Source organism: Rattus norvegicus, chromosome 20 (genome assembly GCF_036323735.1).
Source record: "Rattus norvegicus strain BN/NHsdMcwi chromosome 20, GRCr8, whole genome shotgun sequence".
NCBI classification, from domain to species: Eukaryota; Metazoa; Chordata; class Mammalia; order Rodentia; family Muridae; genus Rattus; species Rattus norvegicus.
Genome location: NC_086038.1, coordinates 1,718,543 through 1,740,054, shown reverse-complemented (window position 1 = coordinate 1,740,054; position 21,512 = coordinate 1,718,543). Strand labels below are relative to the sequence as shown.

Genomic DNA, 21,512 nt, shown 5'->3' with positions numbered 1-21,512 from the left:
ATGCATACACATACATACACACATATATACATACACACATATACATACATGCATGCATATATACACATACATACACACATACACACACATGCATACACATACATACATAGACATACATATGCATACATACATATACATACATAGATATACATACACATAAATACACACATACATGCATACACATACACACACATATATACATACACACATATATACATGCATGCATATATACACATACATACACACATACATGCATGTACATACATCCACACATACATGCATACATACATACACACCTGCATACACATACATATACATACACATAAACATACATACACACATACATGCATACATACACATATACACATATATACATACATGCATACATACACATACATACATACACATATATACATACATATACATGCATGCATACATACATACATATACACATATACACACATACATACACATACACACATATACATACATACATGCATACATATACATACACATACATATACATACACACATATATATATACTACATACACACACATATATAAAACACTTATACACAAAAAGTAAAAATAAAACTTTTTTAAAATTTAGATTTAGTTATTTTTGTTTGGTTTGTTTTTCAACACAAGGTTTGTGATGGTTTGTATATGCTTGGCCCAAGGAGTGGCACTATTAGGAGGTGTAGCCTTGTTGGAGTGGGTGTGACCTTGTTGGAGTAGGTGTGTCACTGTGGGCTTTAAGACCCCTGTCCTAGATGCCTGGAAGCCAGTCTCCCACTAGCAGCCTTCAGATGAAGATGCAGAACTCTTAGCTCTGCCTGCACCATGCCTGCCTAGATGCTGCCATGCTCTCACCTTGATGATGATGGACTGAACCTTTACAAGATGTTGTCCTTTACAAGACTTGCCTTAGTTATGGTATCTCTTCACAGCAGTAAAAAACTAAGATGAGGTTTTTCATTGCAGTCCTACCTCTCCTGGTATTCAATCTGTAGACCATGCTAGCCTGGGACTCAGAGATCTACCTGCCTCTGCCTCCAGAGTGTTAGGATTATAGAGATGTACTGTAAAAATAACTTTTAGTCACCTGTCATCACAGATGGAGGCTTACTGATGGTGGCTCTTCCTGAACTCTGGCTGGATAGTCAACTCGGTTGTTCTGGTTCAAACTCCTCTCCAAGCTGACTGATTTATCTGGCTTCTCTCTCATCCTCTGAATTTTTTTGCTCTGCTTGGCCTCAAACTAACTCTGGCAATCTGTTCTAATCTTCTGTTTCCTTTTCATTCTCTGGATTGTTCTGCCTTCCGTTGTGTCTAGCTGGCTCTCTCTTCAACCTATCTCTGTAAAACCCTCCTGGTAAGACTTCTTCCACTCTTTCTGCACTCTCTTAAGTCACCTCTCTCTCCTCTCTGTTCTCGAGAGAGTTAGCCATATCCTACTCTATCAAATCTTTATTTGATCCATCACTTTCCCACCCAACAAGACATCGCTTTCAAACATAGGTGCTTCCTTCTGCAAACTTGACCTTCATTGTTTTGGAATAAAGGTGTGTGCCAAGGTTGAGCCACACCACAAACAGAAACAGGTTTTTTCCAGTGTGCCACCATGGCTTGCTTATTTATTTATTTATGTATTTATGTATTTATGTATTTATGTATTTATTTATTTATTTTGGGGGGGTTCTTTTTTTTCGGAGCTGGGGACCGAACCCAGGGCCTTGCGCTTCTTAGGCAAGCGTTCTACCGCTGAGCTAAATCCCCAACCCCTTATTTATTTATTTAATACATGAATAGTTCACCTGCATGCGTGTGTGGGCACCACCTGTCTGTATGCCTGTTGTCCAAAGAGGTCAGAAAGGGTCCAGAATCCCCCGGAACTGAAATTAAAGGCAGTTGTGAGTTGCCCTGTGGTTGCTGGGAGTAGAATCCAGGTTTTCTACAAGAACAATTGCTCTTACCCTCTGAGTCATCTCTCCACACACCACGTCTTTTTAAACAATGCTATCGATAAAAGCATAAATAAATCAAAATAGATTAACGTATGATGGGGCAGCCACTTACAAAGTGAAGGAAAAAACAAGTGTTAGTCAACCAAGAGCCACCCACATTCCAGAACCAAGTACTCTTCCATCCCCCACCCTTTAATCCTCATCATTACTAAAGACCAACGGGACCTGGCTTGTTTCCACCTTCGCCACTGTCCTGTATTTTCATTATGCGCATGCTCCATAACCCCCTATTACCAAGCCCGCATCCTCACAGCCTGCCTTGCTCCACGCCCCACTTCCAATAAATCTTTTCCATGAGGTCTGTGGTGTAGTGCGATTTTTTTGCAGCATTCCTTGACGTGACTACTCCTAAAGTATGGAGAAGATTTTTATTGTAGACTTAGAGGAAACACAGGCAGAGCGGAGAGTCCATACTGAACGTGGCCAGCCTGGTCCACAGAGCGAGTTCCAGGACAGTCAGAGCTACAAAGTGAGACTCTGTCTCGAAAAACCAAAACAAAACAACGTCCCCACCCCCAATATCAACTAAAAGATCAAGTATCGAGTGATTTTAGATGTGCTGAGATCAGAGTCCAGAGCACACACATCCAGAACTGCGCCCCACCCCCCTCCAACAGCTCACAGGAAACTCAAAGCACTCTCCAAACGTCCTGTCCGCAGAAGGGAGAGGTGAAATGTTAGGGCTTAGGATTTAGCTCACGTACAGCTTAGACTACTTCTTTGGAAGCCGCGAGAAACGCGGATATTTCCTGCAGAGCAGAAAGCAGTGTGCAAATTGGGCCTTCAGCCTAGTGGGCGTGGTTGAGTCCTTGGCTGTGGGTCTGCCGAGGCTGTCAAAGCTCCTGTAGAGGGCCTCAGAACCGGATACTGCAGGTTCTGTAGTTTTTCTCGGTTTTCGACAAATTCCCCCCTCCGTAGCCCAGGCTGGTATTGAACTCTAATGCTTCAGTTTCCCTAGCGCCAAGATCTTTACGTGTTTTTACATGTATTTATTTAGTGCAGGGGGAGAGTGCGCGTGCGACATTGCGTGGAACTTAGAGGACAACCTGAATGGACGTTCCATCATGTGGGGATATGGGATTCGAATGCCAGTCATCTGGTTTGGGGGCAAGCACCTTTACCCGCTGAACTATCACTGTGGTGGTGGTGGCGGCGTGCGTGTGTGTGTGTGTGTGTGTGTGTGTGTGTGTGTGTACTTTGTTCTGTACTGCGGGAACAGCACCTGACTTGGTTGAAAATGCCTCATTCTAACTAGGAGCTTTGAAAATGGTAATACTTGCAATGGATCCTGGAAATACTTGATAGACTGATGTCTGGTCTGGTCTTAGTTACAGGCAGGCCCTGAGGAAGAAACCCCATCTAAAACCCAGCCCTTGCAGAAACCCCAGCTCACCCCTAACGCAGGGAGTCAGAAATGAGGTCTTGAAAGCTAGGGGGGCTCCTGCACCCTAGCCCACAAGAGGCCTCGCGTGACCTCAGTAGCTGGAAGACAACCGTGACGCACTGGCCGCTTCCGATTTCACTTTCCTTTTCTCGGGCCCGGCCGCTTCACCTCTTTGGCCGCAGCCTGGGGATTTGCCCAGTGATCAGTGACGTCAATCATCCTGAAGTTGCCATTGGAGGACGGAGTTCGGCAAGAGCCAATCCCAGGGCTGGTCCCAGAGAAATCTCGGCGGAGGGCACGGAGCTCCGGGAGACTGCTGGGCGGGGAGGCTGTGGTGCCGGCTGCTTGCTGAGGACCTACCCCCGGAACAGCTCCACGGAGAGGAGCGATCCGGCCCGGAGCGCGGCGCGGGTGAGTGCGGCCTGCACTGGTGAGAGGCGGAGGAGCAGCCGCCCCGCGACCCGGGTGGGGACCGCGAAAGCGGCCGCGGGCCCTGGGCAGGGCTAACCAGGCCCCGGCGCGCGGGACAGCGAGCTCGCGTGCGCGCCGCGTCCCTGGCTCGCCTCTGGGCCTTTCGCCCTGAGCTCGCCGTGTTCCTTCCTCTTCAGGTCCAACCCAGACTTACTTAAGTCTCTTCTAGTCCCCAGAGCCAGAAGTGAGAGGGACCCGGAAGACGTTCCACCTGGTGGCTTGGAGCTGTGCATGACCAGAGGCAGGTCTTATATTTATGTAAATGTTTTTTTTTAATTTATTTATCGTCAGAGTAAACTGGCTTAACTACTTGTACCAGGAGCTGTGCGTTATCCCTAATGATTTATCGCCTAATTAGCTTAGGAAAAGAAAAGTGTATAAACCTGGCGGTGTCGGCACACACCTTTACGCCCAGCGCTTGGGAAGCAGAGGCCAGTCTGGTTTACAGACTGAATGAATTCTAGGATAGCCGGGGCTACAAAGAGAAACCGTGTCTCGACCCCCTCCCCCCCCCAAAAAAAAAGAAAATAAACGAAAAAGTGTATAAATTTAACTTTGGGAAGTGAATGGTAGAAGATGCTTAAAAAATTCCCAGTACATTCCAGATTTTGACAGCACAACCATTTGTGCGTGCTTGAAAGAAGGGAAGAATGACATGTGTTCATGCATGCCTGAACCCCTTGTTAGTGAGATGGATTCATGATGCCTAGAGTATTCCTCCCAAGTTAAAACAAACAAAAATATACACATTTTCTAAAAGCAAGCTTTCGTTAATGTCTTTAAAATTGCAACTTTTAAATTTGAAATTTGACGAGGACAAGGTGTCTCCGTGCATCCAAAATGGTCTGAAACTGACCATGGTAGCCCAGGTTAGCCTCCTGCCTCTTGAGTGCTTGGATTACAGAGATTACAGACATCTGCCCACATACATAGCCGCGATCCTTAATACACTTAATTTTTTTTTTTTACAACAGTTGTAGATTACAGAAAGATTGAGAGAACGGTGTGTAGAGCTTCTGTGTAACTCCCAACTGATTTCCCCTTTCGTTAACAGGTTACTCATTATTATTGGCCAAAGTCCACACACCTTTTCCTTTTCACCCAAATTCTCACCCCCCCCCCCCATAGTCTCATCCAGGTTACATTGGGTTTTAGATTTGGTTTCAGAGTTTTCAGGGGAGATACTTATACAATGGAAACCTCAGGTAACTAACACAGGAAGAGAAAGGCTCGTTTTAGCTCACAGGCTTAGAAGTTGCAACACGCGATCCATTGGCACCTGTTGATCTGGGCCCACGGCAAGGCAGCAAGCACATAAAGAGCAGTGCACAGAGGAACAGAACTACTCACATCATAGCCAGGAAGAGGGGAGATGCGATACATCAGCGTCCCCACAGCTTCCTTCTGGGATGCTATCTTGGTACCCTAAAGAGTTCCCCCAGAAAGTTTGTACTGCTCTCCAGTAGAGCCAAGGCAAGGAAACAAGCCCTTTGCACTAGGACCTTTGGGGCACAGCACCTGGACGTGTGTTTGGACGATACCCTTCATTGTATGTCTTACTCATATTTTTTTCTTTTAAATTTTATTTTTCTTACTTTACATCCTGTTCACTGACCCCTCCCTGTTACCCCCTCCCACAATCCTTCCCCCATCCCCTTCTCCTCTGAGCAGGTAGGGGATCCCTCTGCGTATCCCCTCCAATCCCCACCACTTCAAGTCTCTGAGAGAATAGGCGCTTCCTCTCCCACTGAGTCCAGTCAAGGCAGCCCAGATAGAACATACTGCACAGACAGACATCAGCTTTCGGGTTAGCCCCAGCTCTAATCGTTCAGGACCCACATGAATGAAGGTCAAACTGCACATCTGCTCCATATCAGAGAGGCCTAGGTCCAGCCTCTGTGTGTTCTTTGGGGGTTCATACTCTGAGAGCCCCTCTTCTAAGATTGGGTTTGTGTGTTAAAAGGATAGAGTTAGGTTGCCATGTTCAGCATGGATTTCACGTTGTCAGGATTTAGGTACTGACCTGCTCACCCAGCTGAGTGGCCGTTGGTTTTCTACAGTGTCAAATTTTGCATTGCAGTTTTTTTTCCCCCCTTTGCATACAGTATTGCTCAGAAGGAAGTCACTTTGTTCCTCTAAGGAATTAGGGGGTTACGGATTTTAAATTATTCTCTGTGGGGAATGTGTCCATTTCCTCAATGTGTTCATCTGTTTAATGTACATCAGTATGGGATTGCAAATATTGGTACTCACAAGATCGGATAACGGTCCAATAGCGCTTTGTTCTGTTGCTGAAATCGCTTTGTTGCTTTGAGTATTGAAAGCTGATTGCCTCCATGTCTCTCTCTTAATGACGCCTTTTAGGCATCCAAACACTTGTATATACACGACCTTCCAAACTTCAGACAACTTGGCCAAACAATTTTCTTTGTCAAGAGAAAAGGAAATCTGGAGCCGTAGAGTTGGGTCCGTGGTTAACAGGGTTCCTTGCTCTTCCAGAGGACCGAGGTTCAGCTTTCAGTATCCCCCATCTTTAACTCCAGTTCCGTGATATCTAACACCCTCCTCTGAACTCTGCAAGCACTGCATACATGTGGTGCACATACATACACACAGAGACGACACCTGTGCACACACAATAAATCTAAAGCCGTGAGGAGGAGGAGGAGGAAGAGGAGGGAGAGGAGGAGAGGAAGGAAGAGGAAGAGGAGGAGGAAAAGAGGGAGGAGGGAGGAGGTTAGGAAACAGTCTTGCTAAGTGAAGTGATTACCTATATTCTCAGCACTTAAAGGCAGAGACAGGCATCTCTGTGAGTTTGAGGCCACTCTGATCTACATAGTGAGTGGCAGGCCCAACAAAGACTCATAGTGAGACCCTATCTCAGGATAAAGACAAAAAGAACGGGTAGAGGGCAGCTAAGAAAACTGAAGCACAAAAGTGGTGGATGACTTGTTACTTGCTACAAGAGGAAAACAAGCAGGACTGAGCCTGGATCTGTTACTGCAGAACTCTGCAACCTCAGGTAGAACCTTTGAAGGCTTCTGAAGGGGTGGGGTGGGGGGGGCTTAATGCTCCCAGGATCACAATGGAAAATACACAGGGAGACGTAGTGTACAGCAAACAAAAGCTTAGCTTAAGACTGGTGTTTAGGATGAAATAGAGTTCATCCAGATTGATGGAAACGGGATATTAGAATACTGACCTTCCCTGAGTGGGGGTGGGGGGAGTCCGTGTGCATGTGGCAGAAAACGTCTAACACTCAGATCCTGCTGCTGAAGCTGGTTTGTGAAGCTGGGATCTGAGGGTGTCGTGAAAATTGGGAACAGAGAAGCCAGCGGGGCTCTGACTCCAGGAGTGGCGTTTTATAGGCACGGTTCTGTGATTTGGGCCTGCTGCTGGAGATTAAAAAAAAAAGATCACTGAGGTATGACTCTAGTTTTCCCATTCTGAGTAGGTGAGAATACCCATCCACCAACACCAGAAAAAGAAAATCAGTTATAAAACAGTGTGAGAATGTTATCATAGAAAGACAGAACTAACTGGGAAGGAGCAGAAGTGGGGGGCGGGTGGGGGAGTCATTCAAGGTCGAGCTGTGTCTGAGAGAACAGAGTGTACAAGGACAAGGGAGGGGTATGTCACATGAAGGGCCTCTCTCCCTACATTCTTACTTTGGAGTACCAGGTAAGATCGATCAGGATTTGGGGCTGAATGCCCTGCCTTGTGTGTTTTGAAGCAAGACAGTAAACAGAATGAGACGCATATTAGAAAGGCAATCCTTCAGAGCTCTGTAGGAGAAAGGCCACCTGTGGTGCCTGTTCTTGGTTGGCAACCTTGACTGTCTGGAATGAACTACCACCCAGAAATGGAGGGCATACCTGTGAGAGGTTTTCCTGTCTGGTTTGAAGAGGGTTAATCTACTCATAGTGCGTACCTTTGAGATAGGAAGACAACGTAACTTTGATCTAGGTTTTAAGTCTGGAAGACACAGACCTTTAATTTGGATCTTGAGGTGGAAAAACATACCTTGAATGTGGGCCATACCTTCTACTGGAAGTTTATATGAGGACATCCAGCCTTGTAGGACTGAGCAACTTCTAGATTCTTGGGCTTTCCCTTCACAGCTAGCCATGGTTGGACTATCTGAACTGCGGCCTGTAAGTCATTCCAGTAAATCCTCGTGTGTGTGCGTGTGTGCGTGCGCGCGTGCTCGTGTGTGTTCGTTCGTGTTCTGTGACTCTAGAGAATCCTAATACATCACTCATCAAATATGTGACCCTTCAGTTGCTTGGTATATCCTTGGTTTATATTCTACATGGAAGACTATGTTTCCAGTTAAATGATACATGTCACTGACTACGTGTCAGAGATGCTAAGGTAGAGTGTCCTAGGCGTCTCACCGTTGACGAAAAATGGAAACTCCCTATTAGTTTGCCGATTCACCGCCACCCAATATGAATAGTCAGAACTTCCTTCTCTCATGGGTGGATGTTGAGTTCTCTGACTCCACTCGTGGGTATTTACTTATTTTTTGAGACAGAGCCTCACCCCATCCCTACAACACTCACGTATAGACCAAGCTGGCCTAGAACTCAGACATCCACCTGCCTCTGCCCCGGACTCCCCAGTGCTGGGATCAAAGTTGCATGCCACTGTACCATACCTTCCATTTGTGATACCCCACCCCCACCCCCACTCCAGCTCTCCCCTCTCACAAGACGTACCAGGTACAGTAGCCTGGGCTGAGATGTGCATGGGGTAGGTTTACTCTGCCTCCTCTTTCTGTACGCACAGAATAGGAATACAACCTGTCGTTGAGCATGAGGAGGTCACCGTCCTTGATTGTAGAAACACTGGTTTAGCTGGGGTTTGGTTGGAATCCCCTCACTCAGGAGGTAGAGAAAGAAGAATAGGAGTCTTAAGTTAGCCTTGACTACATAGCAAGTTAATAGCAATGGCTTAATACTGCACATTAACTATGCTGGCACATCTGCTGAACCTTACTTCCGGTCTTGTGAACAGCTCTGAAATCCACACCTTTATTTCTTTATAACAATATAGAAGCTCAGGAGAGTCAAGAGACTATCTAGCCTCGTGCTGAACAGCAGAGCAGCCGAGGCTGTGTGAACATCCAGGTGGCTCACACTAGGCCTCTTGGGTGCAGACTTTGATTGACTGCAGAGGATGGTAGAAGATGAGGCTTGCGTTCCCTACTAGGAGCCACAGGAGTTGTGATGTCCCAGAGCAGGCTAAAGGTCTACTGTGTCTAGAGGTTGTCCTCTGTCTGTCTGCCTGGGTTGCAAGACCTGTCTCAGTTGGTTGACTGATTTTTTTTTTTTTTTTTAGTAAATTGTGTATTTCGGCCCAGTAACTTCCAGACTAGTCCAAGCAGGTGGGGCAGAAAGAAGGTTTATTGGCTCATAGAACTGACAGGTTTAAGGGTAGGGCTAGCTTTGGGCACAGGATTTGAAAAAGTGCTGACAAAATAAGCTTTCCCCCCTTCATCTCCCCTGGTTGGCTCACTTCTCAAAAGATTAACAGGATGATTGCTCTAGGAGCTATAAAACCAATGACTTCACCTCTTGAAAGTTCCTGAGGTATCACAGGAATTTCTCCACTTTCCCAGCTGGGTCTCCTTGTGACTGGTTGCAATGGACTTGTGTTTCTCCTTGAACCAAAGGGTATGACTTATTGATATACCTAAGACTGATACTTTTGCTTCACCCTGCAACTGAGGGAGAACTCCACCATAAGGATGGGCTCCCCCGAAAGGAACCAAAGAGAAAGTTACCACAGGAAAAAAAGGAATGAAGGGTGTAGGCTCCTGATCCCCAGCAGGTAAACATTTTCTAGTGGATCAGAAAGCACAGTTATCTTCCCCGTGTTTGAATTCCTTACTCTGTGATTGGTTCTCTCTCCTGCCGTCCGCTTTGCCTCCTTTTGCGTTGTGCACACATGATGACATTCTGTTTTCTGCTCACCGACCTGGCTACGTTTGTAAAGCGGGTGGCAACCGGGTGTCGGTGAGTCTGTGGAGCTCCTTGGTGGAAGTACATTACCACAGCTGCTTTGGAAACAGCTCTGCTCATTCTAGCAAAATCAAGAGCCCACGTGCCTTGTGTGTGTACATGTAGGGTCATGGGGGCAGCGTCCATAATGTCCAGACTTAACCCAGATGGCCATCAAAGGTGGGAACAGTAAATAATTAAAGTCACAGAACAGCAGAGCAAAGCAAGCACAGTCATGGTCACACGAGTGAAACTCTCCGCCCAGTTGGAAAAGGGGGAAAAAATGGAAAATTCCACACTGTGGTCCCATGCTTCAAAATGAAAAAATCAAGGTGTGCCAGGGGCGGGGGTCGGGGGCTAGCCCACATTGTTAATGGACGCATACCTAGGTGTAAAGCTAAAGAAAAGGGAGTGAGGGGTCACCATTATAATAAGTAAATTCCCCCCCAACCGTCTTCTCACCTAGTTCCTGAACTTATGTGGAGTGAACCCTGTATACTATGACTGGGCGATGGAGACATACAGTCTGCCGTCCTATGGTCAGTTGCCAGAGGGGGTGGTGTTCAGCCGAGGACTCCAGCAGGAAAAGGAGTCATAGTGCAAAGAGATGGTACTAAGCAGGGTTTGGTTCAAGGCAGAGTTGAAGGTGGGAGTGGCAGGAAGTGAGCTGGGAGGTAGGACTAGGACTGGGTTAATAGCTGGAGGCTCTCAGGAGGAAAGGGAAGGGAAAAGAGTCTTGACTTTATTCCTGGGGTGCCAGAAAGCCACTTCTGGAGTTTTAACCAGTAACCACATTGGCACTTTATACCAGGCTGGGTATGTTTGACGGACAAAAAGGAAGACCGCTGTTACTGGCGACTGGAGCAGTAGTACCAGCAGAGGAGAAAAGTGTTCAATCTCATTGCTGCAGTCACTAGACATGTGTCAGTTTTCAGTGTCAAGGAATGTTCTTCTGTTCCCCGTTTAACCTCAGTTAACCTGAAACACAGTAGGCACTCAATAAATCATGCTTAAACCCTCAGTGGTTTCCCAGGACTGTGAGGATGAAATTCAGAATCTGTTACCTGGCTGAGCTGGACCAGAGAAAACAGTACAAGGCCAGAGGAGAAGAGCAGGAGTGCAAGGAGTCTTGTTTTTTGTTACTGTTTTGAGACAGGGTCTTGGTATGTAACCCAGGTTAACCTTGAATGTGTGCCTGCCCTCTTGCCTGAGCCTCCCAAGGGCAGGGATTACAGATGTGTGCCTCCACACACACAATCCAAAATGCTTAAGCTGTGGGGCCACAGTCACCAGGATTCCCAGGGCAGACATACTCAGCCATAGCCATAATTAGGGCTATAGTATTGTGGAATATCCCCTTTGGTAGCGAGCGTGAGTGTAGCCATTTCTCTAGTTTATATAGCGAGATCACTTGCTTTTTTTTTGGCCTGAAGTTTTGTTAAAAGACTCTCTCCAGGTTTGTTAGCGATTGCTGGGTGAAGTTTACTTCTGGAAGAATTTACTAATTTTAGATTGAGAAATAAATAGGCCTTAATCGGCACCTTGTGAGGCTCACAGTACACGGAGCCTTAAACTAAGTATTCTGGGATGGCAGGAGGAAGGGGCTCCTGTTGGGAGGCCCAGGGACACGTTTGAGGAGGTGCTGGGGTAATTGTAAGAGCCCTGAGTGTCAGGCTGCAAACCTATTTGCTGGGTGCTAGTCCATACCTGGAGATCCATTGTCTTCTGGGATCTCTATCCAGCTTTAGTAGGAGTTTAAGGAAGCAGGGAGTAAGGAACTAGATATAGGGCAGAAGAAGCCGTAGGAGTGGGGAAAGAATTTGGCACTTAGAGCAAAAATTGCAAGTGTTAAGTGTGGGTCCAGAGCTTGGATACTCAGGGGTGAGAGCAGTCGCACAGGTGTCTGCCTCAGAGGTGTGGACCTTCACGACACCACTTCAGTGTGTTTGCAGCCCACAGTGATTCTCACAGCCAAGAATCATGCCCAGAATCCACTGTGTTGCCAGAAATGACAGTGCCACCCCACCCCCAACCAGTTTGTTGTAGGTTAGGAACTTTCTAAGGGAGAGGTGGTTTGAGGATAAAGGGAGACTCAGCAAAGGATAGAACGTATCCCCAATTCTGAGTGTCAGGATACTGCAGGCCTCCCTGCTTCTGCGGAATTGTAGTTGGTTTCTGGCTTATTTGAGGGCCTGAGATCTGCTGCCCCAGGGTGTGTGACTTCAGGCACAACATAATACAAAGTCATTTCCTTCCTGTCCATTCAGAATACTCCTCTGAGTAAAGGGAGTGGTGGTGAGCTTCTCTAATTTGCTTTTCTGCTGCTGCAATAAAGCATTCTAACCAAAAAGAACTTGAAGAGGAAGAAACTTATTTCAGCTTAACATTTGCTGGTCACAGCCCATCACTGAGGGAAGTCAGTGCAGGAATGGAAGAATTTAAAGGAACACAATTTACTAGCTCACCTGCTGGCTTGCACTCAGCTGCACAGCCCTAGACTGCCTGCCGAGGGGATAGCACTGCCCACGGTGGGCAGCGCCCACCTACATCAACTAACAGCTCTCATTTAGGCAATTCTCCAGTCAAGGTTCCGTCTTTCAGGTGACTCGTTCTGTTAGAGTGTCAATAAAAAACAAGGCCCAGACCGCTCACTTCTGATGGCTTCATGGCTGTGCCTGGGCTATGGAGGATAATAGTGTAATCTTTCAGAAACTTGTAGATATGATCAGAGAGAACAGGGTCAGGTTTGTATGATAAAATGATAGATCATGGTACGGGGAAAGTATTTTTAGAATCCAGCAGAGGTACGCACCTGTGATGCCAGTACTCAGGAGGCAAAGGCAGGAGGATAGAATATTCAGGGCCAGCCTGAGCTGCTTAGTCCTGGCTCCACCTCGTCAAACAAAACACTAGTTTTGTGGAGGGCCTGACAGAACAGGTACGGGAAAGTGGTACGGTCTGCTTTGCCCCACCTTGTCTCCCCTCTATCCCTCACCCCTGTCCCCCAGCGTTCTTCCTCTTTAATTCCGCAAGCTTGAGCTCCTCCATCCATGAAAAGCAAGAACTGCTGTCTAACAGGAATGTTTCCAGTTCACTCATAGTAGTAAAGGCTAGAGTGCTTTCCACCAAATCTGAAGAATGCACACCCCTTTCCTGTTGTCACCTCTGCTTAGTTTAACAAGCTGTCTGTCTGTGTAGATGAGCTCATCGGGGTTATCCAGCGGAGGAGCTGGTCTCAGGCTCCATTTTACAGCGTGCCGGGGAGAGAAAAGTGGGGTGGTTGGGACCAAAGTTTGGACACCTGGACAGCTTCCCGGCCCTATGTCCTTCAGTATCATGGTTAACGGGACCAATCCTCAGTTTCCTCAGGAGAGTGTCCTGAGTGTGAAATCACCTGGTTATTGGATTCTAGAACCTGAACTTTGAGCCTGAATTGTTGAAGTTTTTGAGTTTATACCTCTGGTCTTACAAATAACATGTTCAAGGTGAGCCCTTGCAGCCAGGCAGTGGGGGTTGGACTGTCACGGGATGGTGACCCAGAAACAAAAGACACTGTACAGTTAACATTGGCTTTGGTTTTTCTAAACCCACTCATTATTTCAGTATGAGCGTTAGGCAAGGTTTTAAGTACTCTGGTTTTGACAACTTGGGTGGTTAACAGGAAGCCATAACCTCTGTTTTCCCAAATTTTCTTCTTTCGTACAGTTCTGTGAAAACCATCTCAATGTAGATTGTATGTAGTTTTGAAGCTCTCAGTACCGTGCCATTACGATCGTCTCCATTTAAATTTTTTTTTTGATAGTCCCTGAAGTGCGGTTATAACTACCTTTTAAAGACAGACTCCGGATAGATTTTATTTTTTGCACCTGCTTATTACTGTGATTTTTTTTCTTTTTGCGTGCATGCTTTCCCTGCCCCTCTGTGTGTGTGTGCATGTGTGTGTGTGTGTGAGTGTGTGAGAGAGTGTGTGAGAGTAGAGTGTGTGAGTGAGAGTGTGTGCGAGTGTGTACGTGTGTGCACGTGTGTGCACTCGAACATGCCTGAAACTTGCAGGAATTGATTCTCTCCTACCGTGTGAGTTAAGTTATAGTGATCTAACTCAAGTTGTCAGGCTTGGAAGCAGATGCCTTGACCCCCTAGGCCATCACATTATTCCTACATTGGGGTTTTTAAAAGACCAATTGGTCTGTGACTATGGGTGCCCTAAATTCTGAATCCGTCTGATTATTTCCTCACTATGTGGTTTAACTTGGTGCTATGAATACCTCCTCTGTGGTAATATAGTGTGTTTTTTTAATTGCCTATGCTCTCCATACACTGGAAGTTAAATCTAAAGTTTTTATCAAGTTCAATCAAGTCAAACATTTTTGGCAAATAAACTTCATAGGTATTTGCGTGGGGGTTTTTTGTTTGTTTGTTTTTTGTTTTTTTAACTTTATTTCTTTGATGGGAAGTGTTCTAAATGCCTGCATGTTCGTCTGTCTGCCACATGTCTGAAGAGGCCAGAAGAGGTATCCCATCCCCTAAAACTGGAGTTATAGCCAGTTGTGGGTTGCTGTATGGGTGCTAGGAATATCGAATCTGGGTCCTCTGGGAGATCAGCAAATGCTCTTTAACTTCTGGGCCATCTCTCCAGCGTCAGGTGACCGCGCTTAAGTCATACGGTTCCTAGTCAGGAAGCCTGTGCCAGATTGGCTGGCCTGGTTGCTTAGTTAAGGTGACCACTGGATCTCTCCTTCATGGAGGCATATTAGGAAGTTGACGTGGTGGGGGCCGCTCCACACTCTTCTTCACCTAATGGCTTCGTCATCTGTTGGTGACATTTGTACTGTCGCACTGGCAGTTGCAGAAGACTTTTATGTTTTCTCCCCACTCCTTTGATCCCCGAGGAGCTCGCTGCTGATTCTAAACAATACCAGCCAGGTGCTTTCAGAGCTATGCCCTGGTATCTGTTCCACGTATTAGCCAGCCATCTTTCTGTAAGCCCCGAGGTGTTAACTATAATATACTGTACGTGTACCTAAGTAGTTTTTGTTCAACTTAAATCAAAAGACCCGCTGGACCCAGCGTGAGCTGGTTTAATGTGGGTGTGTAGGGGTGAAGGCGTCATATTTTACGAGAAGGAGGAATAGTAGCTAAGCTCTATCCTAGGGGATTGTAAGTTCTGTCCTTAGAACTGCTTGCTTCTCTCCAGCACAAAAAACAGAAAACAAGGAAAAGCTGGCCTGGCCTTTCAACGTCCAGGCCATTCTGCAAATGGTTAGAAAGAGCTTCTGGCCCATAGGCACCCCACAGTTTCATTTCCCTTCGTATTTTCAAACTCAGCAATGTGTTAAATGGAGAGAACACTGGGCCAGGCCTTTCCCTTAAGAGCAAACCAAGAGATCAGATCAGATGCCCTTAACACGTCTCCCAACATTCAGGGGACTGGCTACTTCCTCATTTGCCAGTTCCGTTTCACTCCAGGTTGGTATATGTACTTTTTTTTTTTTAATTACTCATTACATCTTTTTAAAAAGTCACACGTGTCTAAACCAAGGGTGTTTTGGTTCATATTCTCAGCAGCCTGGTTCTCTACCTGCCGAGCACTTTTATGTTTTTCCACATGAGATCTTTTAAGGAATCAGCATTGTAATTTTTCCCTCGGGCTATTCAGGCTGCAGTTTTGTGTCCATGTATTTACTGTCAACCATTTTCACCATTAGCAGAGTCCACTGAGCTCTGCTCTTGGATGCCCATGGTGCCTGTCAGTGACAGTATTACTGTTCCAGCATTGCAAAGTGTTGCATGGTTAACTTCCTTGTGTCCACAGCAGAGCTACCTCCCTGCCCTGTGTGGGCATTGTGTACCTACCATAGGGTGGGGCAGGACCTGCATTCTTGATACCGCTTTCAATTTCAGCTCAGATCTCATCCAGTGGTTGAGAGGCCAGGGCTCGGGGTTCTCTCCTGGATCTCCTTCTATGAACCAGGCCTATGCCTAGTGTTTTCTAACAGAATTCTCTTGTGTAACCTGTTTAGAAACCCCTGTAGGCTTCCTCCCATTTTATGGATAGATAAACTGAGACTCAGCATACTCAAGTGTGCTTTCGGTTGTCGAAGGGGCAAGAAGAGGGCAAAGGTTGATAGGGACAGCTTTCCTCAGCTGAGCTTCTGTGTCTCTAAGGGGCCATATCTGCAGAACCCAGGACAGCCACAGAGGATCTTCCCTTCCCGGCTCCCCTTGTGATCTTAGCTTGAACACTCCCACAAGGGTAACACTCTTCCTCCTTTTGCTGAGTCTGCTCTTGATTTCAGGTCTGGTCTCTGAAGAAGAAGGACCCCCACCAGGGAACAGAGACCCCCCCCAAGCTAAGGGTGCAATGGCAGTGTCAGCCCCCTTGAGGAGTCTGGAAGAGGAGGTAACCTGCTCCATCTGCCTGGATTACCTGCGGGACCCGGTGACCATCGACTGTGGCCACGTCTTCTGCCGAAGCTGCACGAGTGATATTCGCCCCATATCGGGGAACCGCCCAGTCTGCCCGCTCTGCAAAAAGCCCTTTAAGAAGGAGAACATCCGGCCAGTGTGGCAGCTTGCAAGCCTGGTAGAGAACATTGAACGGCTGAAGGTAGACAATGGGAAGCAGCCAGGAGAGCTGGCCCGAGAGCCACAGGACATGAAGTTGTGTGAGCGGCACCAGGAGAAGCTGCATTACTACTGTGAGGATGATGGTAAACTGTTGTGCGTGATGTGCCGTGAGTCCCGGGAGCACCGCCCCCACACTGCAGTCCTGGTGGAGAAGGCTGCCCTGCCTCACAGAGTAAGTCCTCCCAGGGCCTGGGAGGCGGGAGGGTTCTGTCTGGTGTCCCTCCTACCACAGCTCAGGACACTCATCTCTCTCCATGGCTTAATCTTTCCTTAGGAGAAAATTCTGAACCACTTGAACACCCTGAGGAGAGACAGGGACAAAATCCAGGGCTTTCAGGCCAAGGGAGAAGCTGATATTCTGGCTGCACTGGTACGTGGAAATCGGAGCTGAGCGTTGCTATGTGTTTGAGGGAGGGGCGGGGCGGGTGGGAAATGTTTCTGGGAGTGCTTTGAAAGTATGGTTGTTAGGTCGGCTTTCAGCCAACTAGGGATTAACCAAGGATAGGGTTGGTTGGCCTGCCCTGTCCCTTGCAGATGCTGGCTGTCCATTTGGGCCTGCTGTATGTCTCAGACTTTGGGCCTGATTTCTCATCTGACAGGCAAGGTATCTGGCAGCTGAGGGCAGCAGGGGGTATTCAAGATGGGGGTGCTAGCTTCCGGGTAGAGACCGAGAAGAAAGGCACAAGGAAGGAGGCCTGAGCAGCTCTGAGCAGGCTCTGACTGAGGCCGCCTAGTGACGCAGTAAAGATTGGTGGTACATTGTGCATTCTTGATTGGACAGGGCAGGAGAGATGGCTGATAAAGGAGGACCAGTTCTGGGAGAGTATGTGTGTGTTGGGAAAATGGCAGTGGGGTCAGGCCTATCAGCATGTAGCCACACTGTGAACAATAAAGCCAGAAAGAGCTCAAGTCCACAAAGTACTTCTAGATCCTGGTGTACATGGACACCCTCACTTACCTAGAGGGACTGAGGACTCCGTCAGTTCCGGCCTGCAGGTCAGGATGTGGTCCCTGAGTACTCACATTCCAGCCTCACCAAGGAGACACGGTAGAGTCCCACTTGGAGGGATAGGGTACACTTAATATATACAGAGTTACGAGAGTGCGGAAGGGGACTGGTTGAGTTTGGACTTCATCCCTCAAACAGAGCTCCCTGAAAGAGGCAACACGTATTATCGAGAAGGGTCACATGCCAGTAATCCAGGTAATCCAGGCTACCTTTTATTGTCCCAAGACATAATGGTCACCTAGTGACCAAGCAGTTGGGCAGAGTCGGCTTTGAGAACAGTGAAGGGAATAGACAGATTGACAAGTCTCAAGGAGAAGAGAGTAGAGCAAGAGCATCCCGGTGACTCCTCCTTCTGAAGGGAAACTAGGATTCACAAGCAAGCGTCACCAGAGGATTGAGCGGGGACCCCAGTTCCCAGAGGAACCACATACAAGCACCCTGTCCCCTCCTACCCTTCCAGACGAAGCTGCAGGAGCAGAGGCAATACATTGTGGCGGAATTTAAGCAGGGCCACCAGTTTCTAAAGAAACGAGAACAGCACCTGCTAGACCAGCTGGCCACCCTGGAGCAGCTACTCACTGAGGGCAGGGAGAAGTTCAAGACCCGGGGTGTCAGTGAGCTTGACCGATTGACTCTGGTCATCTCCGAGCTGGAGGGCAAGGCACGACAACCGGCTGCAGAGCTGATGCAGGTAAGATGCCTATGGGCCCACCACTTTTGTGTGACCTTTGAAGAAATCCCCCCTCCTAGGCTCTCAGTCTTATATGAGTATGTTAGTCTTACCCTCCTTGTTTACTCCAGAGACCACATAAGCTTAAACAATGACATGACATCACTTTATAGAAATAATCATTATCTACAAAAAAAAAGTAGAAGAAAGTACCATAGAACTGAAGGTCATGCTTCTCGACATGAGACCTCCATTGAGTCCTCTAGGTAACAAAGCAGATATGTGTTGTTTTTTGAGACAGTCTTACTATGTCATACAAAGACAGTCCTCAAAGACAGTCCTGTCTCAGCCTTCTGAGTGCTGGGGTTATAGATGTGCACCCCCGTGCCTGGCTAAGGCAGGTGCTTAGTTGATTGATAGGTGCCTTATATGGTTCTGGAGCTGAGCTGAGCTGAGCTGAGCTGTGGCTGTCAGGATGCAAGGTGCAAGGAAGGGGAGGGAGGACAAGTGAAGACAGACAGATGGGAGGTTTCCTCTGAACCATAGAGCATCAACCTGGAGAACAGTGACCGAGAGGTGTCTCAGTACACAAAGTGAGAGCAGGCTGTTCGGTTGCACGGATAAGCCCCTTCCTCCTAGTATTTTCCGGAGGAATCACCACCCTTAGCGTCCTACCAAAAAGGGGAGGGCTGGACCGTCCCTCCATGTAAACCAGGAGAAGGGCCTTCTGCCGGTTTCCCTCTGGCCCCGTGGTTTGACGTCAGAAATGAACCTTCCTGCCATCCGAGGACGCACAAAGGTCTCTAGGGAATGGGGTTCCAGAGCACATCGATAGCCAGGGGAGAAGACATGGCCATGCTAATCCCTAGCACAGGCTGTATCATCAGGAAGCCTCTCTTTGTAGAAGATTGAGCCATGTGTAAGAGGACTGGCTGGCCCAAACCCTGGGGCAGATTAGGAATGAGGTTTAACTCAAAGCTGGTGTCTGCTCCCCGGCTCTATACGCTTCCTTCTTGTCCAGCCCCACCCCCACCCCACCCCTGGCCTCCTCCTTAGCTCCGGACATTGCCTCTTCTCTAGATTTCTGTGGTCAGACTCTGGGTCACTTGTCTCCTCTCCCTCACCCTGTTCCTTTCATTCCCTTCAGGGACTTTCCCAGCAGCCCTTCATGTGTGCATGTGAGTTGTGAGTGGAGCAGCTGAGAGTGCCAGGGTTTGTCACCAGTGTGTCTGTCCCCTGATCTACCCTGGGAGTAGCTACTATGCAGAGGCCCCTGTCTGTGCCTGAGAGCTCTGCCCCCTGAAGCTGCCACGGTGAGGAGTGCTGAGGAGAGAAAATCTGTTTAAAAACACTACACAGAATGCTGGCGTCAGCAGCTTTTGTCTGCATTCAGGTTTCCCTGGAGCAAAGCTCCTGAACCTTCTGGAACAGTCTTTAACAGCCACAGTTTGACGATTGCGATGATTGGTTGATTGCGTTTGCTTTCCAAATTGTACCTCTCTGAGAAACCAGCCTGCCCTCTGCCCAGCCCCTTTTACCCTACTGACTTCTGTAGCACCGTCACTTACTAACACGGTGTGATGTTACGTTTTTTTCATGTTGATTTTTTTCACTCTCTTGTCTGCTAGGATGCCTGCTCTACACAGGTAGGGATTTTTCTTTCTTTTGTTTTCTTATTGCAACCTCTAGCTTCTAGATCAGTGTCTGTCTCGCACAAGGAATCACTTAGCAAAGGTTTGTGGAATGAGTGAAAAGAAGAAGCAGATGGGTCAACACAGAACTGTGGAGTTTCAGACTCACCAAAGAGTCCTCTCACAAGATGCCCTGCCCTCTGCGTCCTTGGCACTTGTCTTCCCTCCACTGTCTTCCTCCTGCACAGGGTGCTTTTCCTCAGTGATCCACGCTCTAAAACAGTCATGGGATGCTCAGGGTCTCTTCTGTGCCCCCTGCTGCCATCTCCAAATCCCCGATCCACAGCAACCTCCGGGATAGCCTTCCCTGTTCCTGTTGCCTCCTGCCACCATTCACCAAGGAGTAGCCAAGCCACTGGGTTTCAGCTAGCTGCTGCTTAGTAGTGCATAGAGAGCAGAAGTTTCCTTCTGTCTTTGCAGTAGTTCAGAGGTGAGGGTCTAGAGACATCCATGAGGTCATCCAGGAGCTGGCGTATTTCTAGCTGACTGTCCAGTCTCGGGAATATTGTTCTCAGCCATGCGATTTGCGTTGGGCTCCTCAGCTCACCGCTGTGTTCAGACTTCAGCCAATGAGAAGAAAGGAACTAGAAAGCAATTTTTTTTTTTTTTTAAAGAACAAGACTGGGAAGTCTTGGGTTTTGTTTTGTATTTTTATTCCTATGTCCCCATTGTCATTTAGTCACATGACCAGACTTGGTTGTAGGGAATGTGGGAAATACTAATTTCTTGGCTAGTCACATGTCAGGCCAGAGCTCAGGGAGTTTAGTATTATAAAGAAGGGGAGAAGTTGTCCTTTGATCTCCGCATACGTTGTGGTGTACCACTCGTGCACACACTAATGTTTAAAGGTGGGGAGCGGGGTGAGTGCTGGGGGATACTTGCTTTCCATTCCACTGTACATGGAGTCAAATTCACAGTCACCCCATCCTGCCTGGTGTGAGCTGGCCCTGCCTCGTCTCTAAGCCCTTCCCCATTTCTTATCCGTCTGCACCAGGTAGGGCTTTCTCATTCTTCAAACCTGAGCTTAAGTGTCTCCTTGGAGAGGCCAGATCGCTTGTCACCTCTGATCCTTGTCTGACCTTATGTTGTTTGTATGTATGGGTGTTTCTACCTGACTGTATGTCCATATACCACTTGCATGCTGATGCCGGTAGAAGCCAGAAGAAGACACTAGGTTTCCTGGAACTGGAGTTATAGATGGTAGTGAGCTGCCATGTGAGTGCCCGTAATCAAACCTGGGTCCTCTGAAAGAGCAGCCTCTTAACCTTTGAGCCATCTCTCCAGCCCATTGTTTATTTTATTTAATGCTCTACTAGACTGTCAGTTCCCTAAGGGAGGGAGCCATGAGTGCTTTGTTTGCTTTCGTGGACCTCTTCTATGGTACTGACTGTAGACACAGTGTGTGCCTGCCTCTTATATGGTACTGACTGTAGACACAGTGTGTGCCTGCCTGTTACATGGTTCTGACCATAGACTACAGTGCATGCATGCCTGTTACATAGTACTGACTGTAGACAACAGTGCATGCTTGCCTGTTACATGGCTCTGACTGTAGACACAGTGTGTGCCTGCCTATTACGTGGTTCTGACCGTAGACTACAGTGCATGCATGCCTGTTACATAGTAC

The 21,512-nt window shown here is 47.6% G+C and overlaps 1 protein-coding gene and 1 non-coding gene across 10 annotated transcripts in view; one reads left to right on the top strand and one right to left on the bottom strand.

The window, feature by feature from the left end:
* Window positions 1–3,665: 3,665 nt before the first annotated feature.
* Trim26 (tripartite motif-containing 26) overlaps window positions 3,666–21,512 on the top strand; it is a 24,826-nt gene continuing 6,979 nt past the window's right edge. The window contains exons 1-6 of one of the 9 annotated variants that reach the window (XM_039098635.2): window positions 3,666–3,823; window positions 4,053–4,124; window positions 16,185–16,687; window positions 16,790–16,885; window positions 17,985–18,215; window positions 19,823–19,840. In XM_039098635.2, the coding sequence (XP_038954563.1) occupies window positions 4,115–4,124; window positions 16,185–16,687; window positions 16,790–16,885; window positions 17,985–18,215; window positions 19,823–19,840 (858 nt within the window). In that variant the 5' untranslated portion in view covers window positions 3,666–3,823; window positions 4,053–4,114. 9 annotated transcript variants of the gene reach the window in all.
* On the bottom strand, window positions 8,578–8,711 carry LOC120099074 (small nucleolar RNA SNORA51). The gene has a single exon (XR_005497895.1). It is a non-coding gene; the product is annotated as a small nucleolar RNA SNORA51 (small nucleolar RNA).